Raw genomic sequence first — 18362 nt, 5'->3', positions numbered from 1 at the left:
GTTCCAGCTTCTAAGCCTTTTTGGAGAGGGTAGAGTGTTATATGCTTAAATGATATGCTGATACCACTAGTTATAGTGTTGTGCATTTTATATATGTTAAAATAGTGATTTGTAATGAATCTTTACAGATGCTATTTCTCTTCTTAAAGTTCACATATACTTCTCTTCAGACCAAATTTAAAGAGAGTATCAGCCGCTCTTATTTAATATGTTGGGCATTCTGTTTTTAAGAGTTTCTTATTTTGTTTCACTGATAATTGCATTGTACCTTTTTGAATTTTTGGCATCTAATATGTAACATGCAAATTATGCAGTTTGGAGAAAACCTAGCCTTTGAATCTGCAGAGTTAGACATGAAGTATTTTTAAAGCTTTAGCTAGCTAAGGAAAAAAAAAAGGTCTCAGTCAAAAACTATATTTCATAAGAGAAAATTATAGTGATATTGATGGTTTGCCAAAACCTCAAGCAGTGACAAAATCCACAGAGTGTCCTGAAAGAGATGCCTTTGCAAAACCATTCCTTTGCAGATGGCTTAGATTATTGATGCTTATAAACACATGGCATTATTCGTTTGGCTTAGAATTTTGAAAAACTCTGTTGATAAAAAATGCAAATTTGTCATACTATCCCAAAATCGCAGGAAAAAAATCACCAAATCCTGCAATTGTTCCTGAGGGTGTTTTATAGGTTAGTAGTTGTTGATTTGGTTACATTTTAACATGATATAGCGTAAAATGTTTTAAGAAAAAGGGAAGAAGGAAGGAAAAAAAAACCCGTAGCTTTCCTTTGTTGATGTGAACATTACATTTCAAAGTTTTTCTTGTATATCTGAAACTCCCAGTGCTAAAAGGGTTTTGAGTGAGCAAGAAATGCCGGATCAGATGTGAAATCAATAAGTAAGACAGATCCTTCCACAGAATTTCTTCCCATAAAGGATATAAAATACCATGCAATTCCCTAGTTGCACTGCAAATGATAGATAAACAGCCATGGGCATGACTTTTTTGTTTAGGTTATGTAACTGTTCTCTGTGTGAGCTGCTTGCAACGGAGAGTACATTTGGTCCAAATTCAAGAAAATTATTTCACCTCATGATTTTTGTCTCTGTGGGAGCTCTATGTGAGGAGTGAAGCCTCATTCTGTGTTACCTGGCACAAAATATAAAACAGTTACTCTTTTAAAGTGCTGTAAAAGTCCCCAGAAACCAAGGAATCCATCATAAGAGCCCTGGATATGACTGTCCTCTACCTTATGTCTAAAATCAACAGTTTCCCGCCCTCTGCCCCCACGGCTGGATGACTGACAAGTAGCTCCCTGAAAAGAACTTTTGTGCAAGGACAGCATTGATTTAACGATGATTAACACTCCAGGCCTTCCATAAAGTGAAAAGAGAAGCACGTGCTCACTGAGATACTGATATTATCTTGGGAAGACTTCTCATGCAGGGCAGGGAATCCTCTGGAAACCAGCAAAACGGAAAATCTCTATCAGCCCACTTAGAGACTGGCCAGTAATTGTTACTGTGTGTGCATGCCTCTGCCTAATGTACCATATTTGCTGTCACTATCAGGGTGATAATAAAAAGGGAGCCTTTATTAATAATAAGCACTCTTATGAAGTCATTCGTCGTGTTTTACAATAATTTTATGATCCATTATATAACCATAATAACAGAATACAAATGATGACAAATACCATAGATTTAACTTTCACGAAGCAGATATGTCTGATGAAATTTTATTGAAACAGAATTGTCTTTGTCGTGAAAAATATCAGAGAACTTAAAGTATATTTTTTTCAGTGTGAGATGAAAAGCAAATGTCTTCTGTGAAAGAAGAGATATGCTTTTAAAAACTTGTCATGCTGGAGAGATGGTGTTTTCATTTTCTGCAAGACAAAATGGGCTAGGGTGCATTAAGATCTATGATTAATTCATTTTGATTGCTCTTCTAACAATGGTTAGTATTTTTGTAGCTAAATATATCTATTCCCCTTCAATTCCATATTGTTCTTGGACATACAGTGAATCACCGATCACTTCATGTGGAGAACATGCTTAACATTTGCTATCTCATGTTTACATCTGTAAATAAATAGACTAAGTGCAGTTTGGATTAGGTTAACAATGTACAGGAGTTGTGCAGAATTGCTGTTTGCAAGGAATTGCCTGGGGTAAATCCATTCTTCCTGGAAGGATAGCAATGAGTTATAAAATGTCCTGTCACTGGTGGGAGTGGATGACCCCTGCGAGCTCTTTGTTGAGCAAGATGTGCTCCTCTGTTACTGCAGGAGTTAGCTAATGTACTCTGGCAAAGCTATGTTGGTTTATAATAACTCGGGCTTTGACCTTGAGACTTGAAAACTGCTTATCTCATTCCTTCCTCCTGTCCAAAACTACTCATGGGAAAAAATAGCAGAACCCAAATAGCAGCACCTTGCAGGTAAGAACATGGGAGTCATGTGAAATTTCAGGAAGCTAAGGTTTGTTTGGAGAAAGTGGGATTAAAAATTGGGCTTGTAATGAGAAGCAGTCTTCTTTTCCTGAGCAGCTGTAGCGATTCCCTAATGTACTATGGGTGCAGAGCCAGGCTACTCCTATCAGACTAGGTGCATTAACTTACTGTAGCAGACATGAACAGTGCTACGGCAACTCACATGTTCCCTGCCTCATCCTTAAACACAGACTTGCCTGTGGTATCTTCTGCATTTCCACTAGATAGCTGTTTATCTGTGCTTCTCAGTCTCTCAATCCTCATATCTACGTGCAATGTTTAATTAATTTTCAATTATTTCCAATTATCTAGTGACATTACTTATAAATGATATATAACTGAAAGTGATGGATTTGGGCAAATATAATAGCCTGTCAGTCTTCACTAGAAGCTACAATTAAATCAAAAAAGATAAGAAAAGATTACTGTAATTATTTTGACAGTGAACTGATAGGAGTTTGCCGAAGTGACGCAGACTACAGAGTATGAAATGCCAGTTGCTTAGAAGCGAGTAAAATAAGATATACTGTTACCCCTTGGCTTGCTTGGGACTGCCTGCTGAAGTCATCTCATAGCCTTCACCTGGAAAAAAATCAGCTGACCTATCTCCAGGATCAGACAAAGTTCCACTCAACCAAAGACTTGTAGGGTCCTTGATAAGTAGAAATGGGCCTAGTAAATAGAGATTTGTTCAATTCTGGGCTCCCAAAAAGAAGAAGGACATGGACATGCTTGAGTGAGTTCAGCAAAGGGTCACTAAGATGATTAAGGGACTGGAGCATCTCTCATACGAGGAGAGGCTGAAAGAGCTGGGATTGTTAGTCTGGAGAAGAGAAGGCTCAGAGGGATCTTATCCATGTGCATAAATACCTGGTGGGACAAAGAGGGTAAAGGAAACGGAGCCRGACTCTTCTCAGTGGTGCCCAGTGACTGGACAGGAGGTAATGGGCACAAATTGAAACACAGGGAATTTTATTAAAATGTAAGAGAAAACTTTTTTACCGTGAGGGTGATTGAACACTGGATCAGGTTGCCCAGAGAAGTTGTGGAGTCTCCATCCTTGGAGATATTCAAAAGCTGTCTGGACAACCTGCTGTAGCTGACCCTGCTTTGAGCAGCAGGATTGGACAAGGCAATCTCCAGAGGTCCCTCCAACCTCAGCCGTTCTGGGATTCTGGGATTCTGTCTCTGATGTTTCAGGCTCTTTTTGCCTTCTCTGTAATTTTGAGGTTATGCGGAAGTCAGCTGGGCTTTAATTGTCAGTTAAAGTAGTCTCTAATTCTACAAAATCTTCCAGGGAGCAGCTGAATGTGACGGCCTCCTTCCTTCCTCCCTGAAGGAAGGCCACAGGCTCTCAAAAGTCCTGAATCAAGAAAGCTCTGTTTAGGAAAGCACTTACCAATTTGCTTGGCTGTGAGTGGGTTCTTGAGTCATTGAAGTCATGGGGGACTTAAAGAATTACCTACAATTAAGTTTGTGGCTAAATGTCTTTTTGAGAAGAGATGGACTTAAGCACATAGTTAAGTTCTTTCCTTAGCTAGGGCCTTGAAGCATTCTTTATCTAGTAGTCTCAACCTTCTGACTGTGCGTAGATATCCATGGCTTGTATGTTAATTGTAGGGGGTTGGACGGAGTGCTACATTTGAGATTTATTTGCAACCCCCGTATAAACAGTTGTGACTAGTATGCCCAGCTTCACAGGCTCTGTTGTAGACAGTTGTTCTCACAGCATCTGTACTGGCTTCTAATTCATCTCTCTCCTCACATGATTTGATTGATCTACAATGCGTTGCGTGGTTTGGGGGGCTGCTGCCATAGAAACCAGCAAGCGACCATCACAACTCAGGAACAACTGGTGTTTCTGTTCCTGTTCTCTCAGCTTGGAATTTGCTATCTCTGTGTGCTCTGTAAAGCCCAATTCTGATACTTTCCAGAACTTGCCATCAAGTGATCATCTGTTTTGCTTCTCTGTGAGGAAAGTCCAGAATACATTAAGGTATTAGCTGAGAGAGAGCAAGAGTAGTTTGTTTTCTTTGCTACAGTTGTACATGAGGTCAGTGACTTGAAATGCAATATGGTGACTACAAACACCAGAGGGAACCTTTCCGTTGCCTTCAAAGTGATTCGTATCTGTTTTTTTAATTAAAGTGACATTAGGCCAGATGTTAAAAGATGCTTAAAGATTTTTTTATGCACCTGAAAGTTATCCACAGAGGCAGACACGAACAAGATATTTGGGCAAATAAAGTGTTGTTTAGGCAAAACATTGCCAGGAGAGAGGGATTCAGGGTAAGGCTGAACCTAACCTACTTAGGCTGTCCAGATGGCTGAGATGATGCTAATGGGAAAGCACAGCAATAGCTGATATTTATTCAGCTGAGTTAGACACCTGTTTTTTGGTTAAAGCTACTAGAGTTTCTGGAAATTGGCATTCTGGTATGTAAATACCTGCAGGACAACGGGATGCCAGGCAAGCCTGGCCCATACCTCACTCACTGAGCCTTCCTTGAGGGATCTCTTCCACTTTTGCATATTAGCCCACCTTTTGTTTAATAGCCCACAGAACAAGCAAGATGGGTCTAAGCTTTTCTCAAGCCTAAAGAAGTTCGAACAAGTGGTTATTGCTGCTCTGGCATATGCCTTGACAGCAAGATGAGGAGCACTCTGGATAGGGACTCTTGCTCCTGAGGCTGGACTGCTGTTCAGCCAAAGGCTGGCTATCACCAAGGAGAAGAAGTAAAACAGAAGCTCATGTCTTTAGCCTGGTGGCTGGGACACTTAGTGAGAAGGGGGCTGAGTTGCCAAGTCTTTGTCTGTATTGTGTATTAGATAATTGCTGGAGAAAATGCAGAAATAGTTCAGGGAAAGTGACCAGAACTTCAGGACTTGTCCCTCCCAGACAAGTTCCCCAGCCATTTTCTAGATACAAGAAGTGGCTTCAGCTTCTTAGATACTTTTCCCTGGAATTGCGTAACTGTAACTCTTAGTTAGTTAGGCTTTGGTTTGTGTACTGTTTTGAGTATGTGTTTCTCAAGCCCTATCATTTTGCAGTGCAAAAAATATTCCCCCCACAAAACCTCTAAGCATGCAAGGAGATATGATGATGAATATATTGACCAAAGAAGCCCAAACTGAACTCTTCCTGGTTTTTCACAATGGAGTCTAATCTTATCTCTGCTCTGCCATCTGCACTTGGATAATAGTGCATGGAAATATAAACAGTGCTTTAAGGCTACACAGATGGAGATCACTTTTGAAAACTTGTCCTCTACTAAATAAAGTACTTCTTTTAGAACCTTCTGGCACTTAACACTGCAATCTCTGCCCTGCTTACCAAAAAGAGAGTGCAAAAGATAGTGAAAAAGAATCAAGGAAGCATCAGTTTTCATTCTTCATTTTATTATCAGCATGTACTTACAGTAGATTTACTATATACATTGCAGACTGTGCACAGGATATAGTATTCAAGAGTTATTCAGTAGTGTTAGGGATGTTTGCTGCAGCTCTTGTCTTAATTAAGCTGTCCCTAAAATTCTCCAAAGACCATGTCTTTAAGCATATTTCTTTAGGGTCTGTAGCGATGGAGAATAAAGCATTTCAATGGAGCTGTAAAGTCAAATGTAAAATCTTGATTCACTTCAGTTATTGTTTTTTTATGAATTATTGCAGCCAGTTTGCTGTAGTTTATTGTACTGATTTTCTGAACACAGATGAAACCCAGACACAGCTAAGCTAATATGCAGATTGTATTACTACTTCCAAAAGAGGGTGATCACACTAGAGTAAAATGACGTTCATGGTTTGGTTGAGATGCTTCTTCTGGGATAGCTGTGTTATACTTAGCCTTTTAATATTAGAAATCCAGCGCAATACACTCTGACAAAAATGAGGGGTGACAATTGCAACCTGACATTACTTAGTGCTGAAAGGAAAATCTACACCCTCCATAGCAAACAGTGAGCAAGCAGAAAAGGTAAGATTCACATCTTGCCCTGAATTAGCAGTGAAATATATCTGCAAACTGGAATATAGCTTCTTGTGTTGCTGAATCTGAATTTTGGCTGTTGACAGCCAAAAACTATTAAGACATTGAATTTACGTTCCAATGATTTCAAGACAGATTTTCAAAGGTGTCTAAAGCTATTGTTTAAAACAGAAGTCAAAGTGAGTAATTGTAAGTAAAGAACATTAAGGAGATCTCATCACTAGAAAAGTATTCAAACTGCAATTCATCAAAAATTTTAACTTTTAATTGTTGGAGTTTCTCATGGTATGAAAACAGCAGCCGCTAGTAGCAGAATCAAAAATGTCCAGTAGAAACTTAAACACACTGGACAACTTCTGTTTTGTCATGTCTCATGTACATGATGACTTATTTCTAAAGGAAATCTGCTAGTTGATAGGAAAATTATGCCACCAGCCCCCTATTTTCAGAAAGCTACTGAACAGTCTTCAGTGTAATAACTGCTTCTTACCTAATAGATTTTTTGCGTGCTGAGTAAATTTTTCATATGGTATATTACTTTTGGTAGATCCTAGAGGCGTTAACCAAAACTGAGATGCCTTTGAAAGAAATTTGTACTTTGTACAAACCCATCATAACAAGCAGTTATGTCTGTCCCAAAGAACTCACAGCTGTATTTATGGATGGGTGCAGGCAGTTACACCATTACCCATACTCTGAGCTGGCCACATGTATGTCAGCTCCAGTCCAGAAGACTTTGGCCATTGCTATACTGAAACTCTTGAGCCCTGCTGTGTACCAGCAGAGTGTCATGCTGAAGCAGATACCTACCATCCGGTCCAAATTCTGGCCTGCTTGTGGGGTAAGCAGGGGAGACAGAAGCTCCCTGCACTCCACAGACACATGCCATAAGGCTCCAGGTCTGCAAGCATGGTGCAGACGTTTTACTTTAAGCATATGAATAATTTCATAAAATAATTGAGTGCTATTGTATAAATGTTGGAGTATCATGACCTAAATAAAACAGGCAGATCAAGGAAGTGCTTTCTTCTCTGTTTAACATGCAGGCACAAGGACATTAAGGATTTGATCCTACAACTTGATAAGCAGCCAGGTCCTAATCAGAGAAAACTGACAAATACTTAACATTTAGGTACTGAACATTTAAGCAGTTGGGTGGAAAGAAAACTTGATATTGATGTGCTCTGCTGATCAAATTGCTCATTATTTTTCCAGGATTTAATTCCTTCATCCTCAGACTAACAAAGCAAGTATGATATTTAGGAAAGACTGCATAATTAAACTTGCACATATGTGTAGTAATTCAGGGTTACCAAATTGAATTGTTATTGCAGTCACAGGTAAATACAAGCAGTATCTCCCCATATCTCATCTGAGAAGTTTCATGTTTATCCCTTTCTGCAATACAACAAACAGTTTTGCTGTTTTTCTGAGTCACCACAACACCATTGAATGAATAACGTTATCAAATGCACTTTCCAAAAGGGCTGGAGTGCAGATTCCACTTTGGCAAGGCAATTTGTGGACTTTCTTCTGATTATTTATTCTTGTAGCTACACAAGCTGAACCTGCAGTTATGGAGGTGAAAGTACAAAGCTTCAGCTTTCTGCCCTGCTTAAAATGTAGGTATGAGACTGGATATTGCCCTTCTGCAAACTTGGCCAGAGTGCTCCGATTCTGCTGCAAAGCTCAGATGTCAGCACTGAGGTTAGATGTCAGAGTTACCTACCCTGTAAACTCTGCTAAGAAGGAGCTGTGTTTCCTGACATACACTTTTCCTTCTTTTTAAGGACTTAGTACTTTTTCAATAAAAATAAATTTAATTTGTGGCTACATTTCAGCTCCACTGGTTTGATGGTATAAGTGGAGCAATACCAGCTTTGGACTTAGAGCAGTCGTGTGGCTGAGTCTCTCTGTGCAGCTTTCATGTGGTCGAGTGAGACATTCTTAGAATCCCCAAACATTTTTGAAGATCCTAAACTGGAGACATTCACAATTCTTCCCTCCCTTTTTACCATTAGTCCTTCATGTTTTAACAAGCACTGAAGTTAATACAGCCTACACTCTTTCCTGTCACACTGGGCCCCCCTCCCTCCTTTCTTTCCCTTGAATAAAGCAATCTGTTCTTTCCAGTCCATACTATCGTAAATCAAAGGGATAGATGTCAACACACACCATAACCAAGTATAAACTTCCTTTTTTTAATTAAACAGGATTTTGACATTTGGTTTGAAGAAGTGTTTGTTTGGTTTCAGTTCTTTTTTTAAATATGTGAAGGATGTCAATTGCTTTTATTTTATTTTTAGTAGAAACCAAATTTTGTATGGTACCACAAATAATCTCTAGTACAAAATCTTTCAGATGCTGTTTTGTAATTCAGTAGGGAGAGAGATGGGGGAAGGGAGTAATGCAGAAAGTCTATCATTTAAGACTTTCAGAACTTAAGAGTTAACTTCTTTGGTAAAAGCTGCCATACACAAAAATCATGTTTTTGGTACCTTTTCAAACTTAATTGGGAAAAACAATTGTAATTCTGTTGCTATCCTCTCTATCCTTTGCTTATTATCTCATAACTGTTAATTACACTTAGACATTTATGTGGACCACAGAAATATCCAGAATGATAATAGCTGACACTAAAAATAAGCTAGACTCTTGGAAGGAATATGGTCTCTATTTTGGTGTGCCAATCCACACATCTTAGAAGCCAGGGCAAAGTCATACTAGAATTGCCTTCTTCAAGGTATCTCACACCTTTTGTGGTGCAAAAAGGAAGTAATAGGATGTTAAGATGAGCCAGTGTTCTGATTTGGTATCGCTATTTGCTATGCTGAGTCTTGGTCCTTGATCTGACTAGAAGAAAGAATTTTATTTAGTGTATCAGTTGCTATTTTGTTTCTAGATGACAATTTTAACCCACTTTTGCAATATATCATTAGTATCTTTTCTGGGGGCACGTACAAGTGTGTGTAGCAATGCAAGTATGAGGAGACAGTCTTCTGATTTCCTGGGCAGAAGAAGGTATGGCAGCTCTTACAGGGATTGCAAGTGCTTAGACTCTTCAAATGCTGTTCTTGAGCAGTAGTGAGAGCAAAAGGTTAGGAGCAAATTATACCTGTATTTTGGGGTTTTGTCTTCAGTTATTTATTCCTCAGGAGGACAGGAACAAGCAGTCAGAGGTTCAGCCCATATCCTACAGTTCCTATGGATCAATGCCTGTCGATTTAGCAGCTATTCATGCTTCTAGTTAAGTGATGGTACCACAGCTTTGTCCCTGTGCATTCAGTCTCTCTAAGCCAATTCCCTCATGCAAGGAACAAGATTTGCCTCTTCATCTCAGGCTTAGCACCTCTAGGCTGCAGTAAATTATATTGCTTGCTGTTGTCTGTGGTAGACTGACCTATAGTAGTGTGACAGAGATTGCAATACTTTTTCACATGTGTTTACTCAGCTAGAAAATCTACCCAGGAGTTTCTTGAGTGCCTGCTGCAATATAACCTGGTATTCTGGAGTCTAAAAATGCCTGTGAACTCTTCAGATCCCTTCTTCCCACTGATGAAATATTGTCTGGAGATCCATCTGGTGTCAAGTGTAGGCATATGGCACCGGTATGGCAACGCTGCCCATGGGGGAAGGTTTCTTGCACAAGAGATCTCACTGAATGCAGTAGTCATTGCCTACTTAAAGTCATTATTGCTTAGCACTCAGGTCTTTGTGAACTTGTTCAACTGGTGGCTGGGCAGAGTGCCATCCAGATCTATGGACATGGGCAGCTGAATCTCTGGGGCCTTACATGCATCAGATGTGGGTACTGAGGTCAAGCTTCACAATAAGGAAAATCTAAATGACTGTCTGTCCTGAGCATGTGTATCTGTGGTTAAAAGGATATGCCATCATTAATCCAAATCTGGGCTGGATTAAGTTTATAAAATAAAAAACAGCTCTGCCAGCCACTTGAATAGAGTTTGGGGCCTGTTTGAATTGAGTGCATCAGTGTGGAGGGAGGAGGCAAAGGCAGTGGAACAAAGTCACCACCGCTGTTGTCTCTGTAGCAGTTCTCTATGTACAGGGTAAAACAAGCTGACAACTGTCAAAATAGGTCACTGGGGTGTGGTGTCTTGTTCCCTTGGCTTGCAGGCCTCTGAAGGGGAAGGAAGCATCTATTTTTCTGAGACCAGCCCTCTCTTTGCTGTGACAAGAGCACAGCCATTTCGTGTTTTGCTTCTTAAATTACGTTTTCAAAGGTTTCTTGATGCTGTAGCTAGGAGCAGAAGTTTTAGCACTTGGGGAGCATGAGTACCAGTTTGCCAGACAAAAATCTCAGGTTTATGAGCCAGGGCTGACTCTCCCATTCACCTGGGCCATACTCTGACCTGGAGCTAATTTGGCCTCTCTCATCTGGTCATTGGAGAGCTGCTAACACCTGTGGAGTGAAGGGACATGCCCAAGAGATGTGGCAGCAGTGTCAGCATGGTGGGGCCCTCCAGAGAGTTGTCACAAAGATAAAGGAGCAGAAAATCTGGGTGGAAGATCACAAAGGCCAGAAGTACTTTGGTGGGGATGCTGAGAAAGCCAGAGAAAGCTAAATCCCTAGACATGTATTTGATTAGAGGGAAAACACCAGAGCATTAAGGCAAGCAATGAAATTATTCACTGCCCTGAACAATTCAGAAGAATGAAAATGACCAAATATTGGAGGTTCCTTGACTGTTGAGGGTCCAGACAACTTGTAGACACAGATGTTCTGTTGCACCCATGAAAAGATAATTTCGTTAACCCCATATTCTAAATGCTGCTATTGTACCGCAGACACACAAACTCCTTATGGAATCTCCTTTTGACATTATCCTTAAGTTGCTTTGTGCAGCGTTGCCATATGCTGTGAAACCAGCTTCTTCTTTCCTCTGCAAGAAGTAACTAAGCAACTACAGCAGGTAAAATTTACCTAACTGAAAAACTGGGAAGCTTTACTGTTTCATTATTAGAAGGTGCTGTGGGATTGCCCTAGAAAGGTGTGGTAGAAGTGCAAAGGAGGATACACTGTTATTTTAAAACCTGACTATATGCTGGTTCCTCCCCCTTTGAAGCCAGTGTCAAAACTCAGTTTAAGGGGAGATAGATTGCTTGAATCTGCAAACAAGATGCAGCCTGGAGGCAGAAGAGGCTTACGGGGAATGGCTTCTGCTACTCTCCTTGAGCACAGAGCTGTGCAGACAGACTGGAGACCTGTCTGCTGCTCTCTCCCATTAAGGCTCAGAAATGAATGCTTTTAAAGTTGTTAAATGAATGGGCTAGATCTTACAGCCCTTACTCATCTGAGTACCGCCATTAACTTTAAGAAAATAATCACTTTATTAAGTGCTATGGAGTGGAGTCCTTAAACTGTTAAATTCTAATATTTGACAGAAGTTTTCCTTCAGTAGAAAAATAATATTGACATAATTAAAAGGATGTGAACATTTCATCAGCTGAAGAATGTGAATTACTTTGGAACGATATGTAAAACTAGAAGTAGTTCAGGGGGCATTAGTCCGTTTGTCATGTCTGTAGATTATTTTTGAACTTTATGAAAAACACACTTTAGCAGTTTGTATCTTGACCATTCAACTGTATTTTGGGATTCTGAATTCAAAAACATTCTAACCATGAAAACACAACATTTAAAAATACACTGTCCACTTGGTTCTTTGCCCTGCTTCAGAGTCTCCCAAGTTTGTTTCGGACAAACTGAGAACTTTGTTGTGGAATGACTGTTTGAATTTGGGTTTCTTAAAATATATGTGGAGCCTTGTAGCTGCTGTGGGGTGTACACAGTGGTGTAGCTGTACTATTTTAAAATYATCTGGCTATTTCACTTCATGTAAGAATATCTGTCATCTTAGTTATAAGGAATGAGAGGGGTTGATTAAAACAACTCATGAAGCCATTAAACAAAGAGATAAAATGTAGAACATGTGCTGTAGGGTCGTTTTAATTATAATGTATGGGGGATCTGTGGAAACTGTATGGCAGCTGCATTGTAGCTGAATTTTAATTGCCTTTTAGCAGTACTGAGGTACTGTTACTCAGAGGTGGATTTTTCTTACATATAATGCTAATAAGTAAGTCCTTTGGAAATGGTGTTTGGAACCTACATTTTGTTGCTACAACTTCATTTATATGTACTAATGGTCTAGACACTAGATACTAGACCATATAACATCACAGAAACATATAAAAAGCTTTAGTAGAGAAGGGATCAAACATGTCAGATGAACACCTATGAGAACTCAGAGAAAATGGGGAAGGAAAAGGTAGTGACAAGTTATTTCATTGTCTTGGTGATCTTACTAGGTCAAAAATACGTTATTAAATATATTTCTGTATGTTAGAAGTATTTCTACTAGGTTATTTTAGAATATAATCTGGCTTTGAACAATAAATATCAGACAGCCACATGAATTCAGTAGAAGCTGAACATTTTGATTTATTAATCCCAGTTATAGAGATCAAGAGTTAGCATAATTAATTCTACCCCTATTGGAAAGTTATTAAATCTCTGGTTTAAGAGTTTGAATCAGTCTCTAGTCACTACAAATCAGGATGATGCATACTGATGAGAGAAGACTACACATTCGTCCACTTTGAAGTTCCTACAACTCCATCCGCCCCTTCCAGAGACAGGATCCTCAGCTGGGTGGACATTGGGTCTAGTTCAGTTTGGCAGCTCCTCTGTTTCCAGTTCAAGAAAGTTTACTTAAATATCTGCAATGCTATTTATGCAACTGAAATGTGATAATTTGGCTAACCTTTTGTCACTGAATAAAATGGGCTCTCATTTCAGGAATATCACCACTTCATATCACCACTTCAAAATATCCCCTAATTAAACTATAACGAAGATTTCTTCCCAAAACTAGTTGGAAAGAGTCAGAAGACAAAATTTTAAGAATATGAACACTAACTGTGAATCGAACATTCTGACTGTAATTGACACAGCAGTTAAAGTCTTGCTCTGTGGCTTGTAAGCACCGCTAAAGCTGCCCATGGAAAAATGACATTTGCTTTTTTTTGCAAACTATGTCTTTATTAGCATGTGAATTCTCAGGAAATTATTTGAATGCTGTAACTTTTACTTTCCAATTTGTAAGAAACAGATGAAACATCCAGGGCCAATTATATAAAAATGGGAAATAATTCCTTAAGAGAATGGAGGACTTGAAGGAGTTACAGCTTGTTGCTCTTGGCTGTAGCTTTTTGGCACATGAAGGTTCTGGGGAGTGTTCCCTTGAGGATTTCAGAGGTTGTATGTTATTTTAAAGAAACTGGAAGGAGGTAGCTGGGTAGATATCCATCTCCATACTGGCTTGTGGAGCACTTTACCGGATGGCCAGGGCAACTGTTACGCCAGTCTGGCTCCTCAGCATCCCCAGTGAAAGAAAATGTACAGAGGCAGCCCAGCTGTCACTAAGATGAGGAAACTCATTTCTGCTCAAACAGTGCTTACGCTTACACATATATGATTGCCTCTGCTATTAGAAAAGGACCTTTCTGTAGCAGGGAAATCACTCATTGATCCAATGAGATCCTGCTCTTCAGCAGTGCTCTCAAAGCAGTCCACCCTGAGGTGCACTTTGGAGGGTCTCTCACAAACTCATCTCAAACTGTTTAAGAGTTAAAAGCTAGAGGGAGCAATAGGGGAAGAGGAAAGCCTGGGGCAGGAGCCTCTCTGTTGGGCTGGCATCCGGTTACTTCAAGTTCTTCTGGAAAGGAAAGGAAGCACTTTCCCATCACTGTTGTGGAGAGAGTATCTCAGGGTTTTAGCATCATGCTAACACTCATCCTGTGATTCATATTTTCTCCAGGACCAATGGAACTGCACATTTTGGTCTCAAATTAGCTCTTTGCATATGTCCTATTGGCTTTCATAGAAGTTACTGTTGTGCAAGGAATGTGAACAGGGGTCATGCACTGATTTCTAAACTACTAGAACGCTAACTAAAACACATTTCCTTAAGCAGGAGAATTGAAGGTGACTGACCATGTAACCCCTCTCTTCTTCTCTACCTGCTAGTCCTCTGTGATGTCCGTCTGTTTTGCCCGCTTTCACCCAAACCTGGTCGTTGGTGGGACATACTCTGGCCAAATTGTTTTGTGGGATAATCGCAGTCACAGGCGGACTCCGGTTCAGCGAACTCCCTTATCTGCAGCTGCTCACACGGTAAGGATAAAAGTCACCTCATTCTTTCTTGGGAGGAAATGATCAGCAGGGAAGTGGAGCTGTCTAGCTGTGCCTACAATGCTGGATGTCACACACATGCAAATGTAAGTGTGGTCCTTGAGGGGAAAGAAATAGAACAGCTATTTTAAGTGTTTAACCATCACACTTTGTATGGTACCGTGGGTCAGGAGGAAATCATCCTTTTGAAGAGGACAGGAGCAGTTACAAAACCTGAATGAGGCACTTATGTGCCACCTCAGTGGCACTGTGCTTTTTCCACTCTCTTGCCTGTATAAGGGAGCCAGGTCACTGTATAGGAACCGTGTGTCTGGCTCTCCCGTGTGGCAGGCAATTTGAATCACTTAACACTTGTCTTGTTGTACAGTACAGCAGAGTTTGTCTTTTGAAGCAGATTAGGCACCTAGAGCGATCAAAATGGAATCCCTTAAATGCTGTTGCCCTTGAAGAGTGGGGGCCAGTTTGCTTCTCTTTTCTAACAGAGGAATAAATAAATCACTCTTACGGTCTTTCCCATTCTGGACTGGGCCACAGGGCAGAGCTAGCACAGTGAGGGGGAGTTCGCTTCCACAGAATCATGTGGGAGCACATTTTGCCCCCACACAAAGACATTTGCAGATATAGTGATGGTGGCACAAGGCTGTGGTGATATCTGGGGATATGCAGGCAGAGCAGTAGCACAAAATGCCTGAGAAGGGAGGGAGTTCCTCACTGACACAAAGATCACGTCTGTGCTAGAAGACACTCTTGCATTGCAAAGTACCCATATTGTGCAGGAAGAAGAGACAAGCCTGGATTACCTGCTATAGTGTCCTCTATGTGCTATAATGCTGATCTCCAACCCATCCTTCAGATGGTTGATGAACATCCTTGAGCTCTGCTCTGCCAGAGTTTGGGCTCAGGCACCCTCTTCTAGTGAGCAGGCAGGTTTATTCTGTGGATGGTGAACATATCTGATCTTGTGACTGGGCTTGGGACCATCCTGACTTGTTCTTGGAGATGTACCCAAAAGTCCCACTTGGAATACTGGAGTGGGAAGTGGAAAAGAAAATATAGGCTGAAAGGAGGAGGAAAATGTAATGATGTGATATAAGAATACAGAAAATGGTAGAATATTTCCTGAAACATAAGAAACTGAGCTACACAAAGCACTCTGAGAGATAAGAAAATAATCTTGTTCTAGCAGAGAGAAGGATTAGACAAAGTAATAGGTCTTTTGCACCTCCAGCTTTTACAGTTCTGTGATTCTTATCTTTGGAATTTGCAGATCAAGGTTCAGCTTTTAGTTGACTGTGACAGCATAATCCCTGGAGTTAAGAGACAACGTCTAAAAGCCATGTCGCATGAATTAATGCAAAAGATTCAGTCTGGGGCCAGTATTATGATGGTATGCCTCTTATATTAAAAAATGACAGGTGTGCACAGACACAGTGGGCCAGGCAGTACAAATATTGTTCCCTAAATTTCCACTATCATGAATGTTGATGTAATAATCTAATGATCTGTGCCATGGGTTGCAGCTTCAACACTGCTTTTCATTTCCCTAATGTTTTTGCTCATTTTGTTGCCAGTATCTGAGCTAATGTTGTTCAACCTGCATGAAAAGAAACAGTGTCTCCTGGAAGTGCAATTTAGAGACGTAGCAGACCAGAAAACTAGTGGCAAGAAACTGACTATCATTGAAAATTGAACAACTGGGACACATATCTGTTCACATATAAGAATCACATAAACTTTAAATGAAGTGTTGGTTGCAAAAAGCTGACTTGAACGCTAGCTACCAAGAAAAAAAAAGCATTAAATTAAGATAATTGTAGTGAGGCAGTTGTTACTGTGTGTACTGCTAGATAAATGGTTTGAATAGTGATTTTTTAAAATTTGAACCTATGCCATATATGAAAAAAAGATTTTTCTCTTTTTCTTCTCTCATTTTAGTTATCTGAAACACATAGAGTGTGTTGTTAAAACTGATATAAACCTTCCTTAAGTTTAGTCTCACTGATTGCTGCCTGGATTCACCAGGAAAGAGAATTCTACCCGCAGCTTACTCACTAATTTCCTTTCACACCCACCACACATCTGTGCTTGGGACAACAGGAAATTTTAATTAAGACAAAACCCTTTTGCATGATGATTTCATTTCCAAAACAAATAAAAGCAAGCTGGCAGCGACCCTCTGAAAAGAAGGAGCCTGTTTAGACTTTCTGTTACATACAGTTGGTTGTCTTTTTCATCCATTTGCCTTATGTCTTTTCATTTCTGCCGTGAGTTTTATTGTGCGTGAAATTGATGGCTGGCAACCCTGATTAAAGCCAGACCTGGCACAGGGAGGTGCTGCTGGAATGACATAGCTCTCTCCTCCCTTCCCCCTAAATATCCTAGCTACTCCACTGCCAGCTTCCTCCCATTCTCTCTATCCCAGTTGGTTTGGCCTACTGGAGGACAAACACCCATTAAAAATTAGGACTGTATTTGTTTCACACACCACTATGAGTTAATCATTTTTAGCACTGAGGTAATTAGCTCACCACAAAGGAGCAAGTAAAGGTCCATCCTGGCGCTAATACCATGAGCCACATCTGGGACACAGATTTGGATCCAGTGTATTGTCTAACATCCATTTGATGATCCGGGGGACATCAGGTGCCAATCTTGAGAGACAGAAATCAGGATCAGAATAGACCTTGTGATTTAGTACTCTTTGGTGCATGCAGGTGGCCTCCAAGCACAAGGTAACTTTTCAGCAGCAATTGCTACTGAGTCCTCCTTTGGTGTGTGCTCCCCTGCATTCAGGTGCTGCAGGTTTCACGCTTAGAGATGGAGGCATTTGCTGAACCCACTTAGGTATCTACCCAGAGAACTAACCTGCGCTCTGAAGATCTGCCTTTCACTATTGACTAGATAGGTGACCTGGGATCTTAAGGCAGTCTAAAATAAGTGGTAACTCTGCCATTCCTTTTGGTAGGATCAAATGCTAGGTTTATAACCCTAAATGCAGATGGCTTAGAAGCTGTATAGGGATCACTTGTAAATTTGGTCCTAATTTTCTTTAAAGTATTAGTGATACGCATTTTTTCTTCCTGGAGATACGGGTCTTCTATTCATTTGCAGAAGAGGCAGAGAATTATAGTTTTGCTTTGGCTGCCTTCTGTGCATCTTACCCTTCATTCAGAGGGATCACCTGTAATGGTCAGAGGAAATTAAATCTCATTGTTCAGTCTGACTGATTTTTCTCCCAGGAGATTGCTGAACTTGAAGGAGCATCTAATCCCTCCTATGTCACCATCAGATGTCAGCTGACACTTTAGACTCAAAATATTACCAGGTCCTTGAAAAATGAAGACACCAAGTTTCATTATTGTATGCTAAAAGAAATTCAGCCTCCATGGACAAATGCCATCTACTATTGTGAACCTGATTTAACACCGTGAGCAAATTTAGTCACTCCACATTTATACTGATAGATCTAAAAAAGTATATGGGCCAGTGATGGAGAAGGCTGAGGGACTTGTTCACATTTTTCTATTGGAGTACATTTGCAAGTATTTGGCAAAAAAGCCAGATTCTGGCAAAGTTCAAGTTTTACACAGCTGTTTTCTTGAATAAAGTTTTCATTTTGATTCCATCTGGACAATTTGCTTCTTTCTGCCAATTATTTTCAGTGTCA

The 18362-nt window shown here is 40.2% G+C and overlaps 1 protein-coding gene across 1 annotated transcript in view; it reads left to right on the top strand.

The window, feature by feature from the left end:
• DYNC1I1 (dynein cytoplasmic 1 intermediate chain 1) overlaps window positions 1-18362 on the top strand; it is a gene marked incomplete at its 5' end in the record, with an annotated part of 174393 nt that overhangs the window by 106823 nt on the left and 49208 nt on the right. Inside the window, one exon of the mRNA XM_026072651.1 lies at window positions 14531-14677. Coding sequence (XP_025928436.1) covers window positions 14531-14677 — 147 coding nt within the window. The remainder of the gene's footprint in view (window positions 1-14530; window positions 14678-18362) is intronic.

The sequence above is a fragment of the Apteryx rowi genome, unplaced genomic scaffold (genome assembly GCF_003343035.1).
Source record: "Apteryx rowi isolate R43461 unplaced genomic scaffold, aptRow1 scaffold_346, whole genome shotgun sequence".
Taxonomy (NCBI): domain Eukaryota; kingdom Metazoa; phylum Chordata; class Aves; order Apterygiformes; family Apterygidae; genus Apteryx; species Apteryx rowi.
This window is presented reverse-complemented; position numbering and strand designations above follow the sequence as displayed.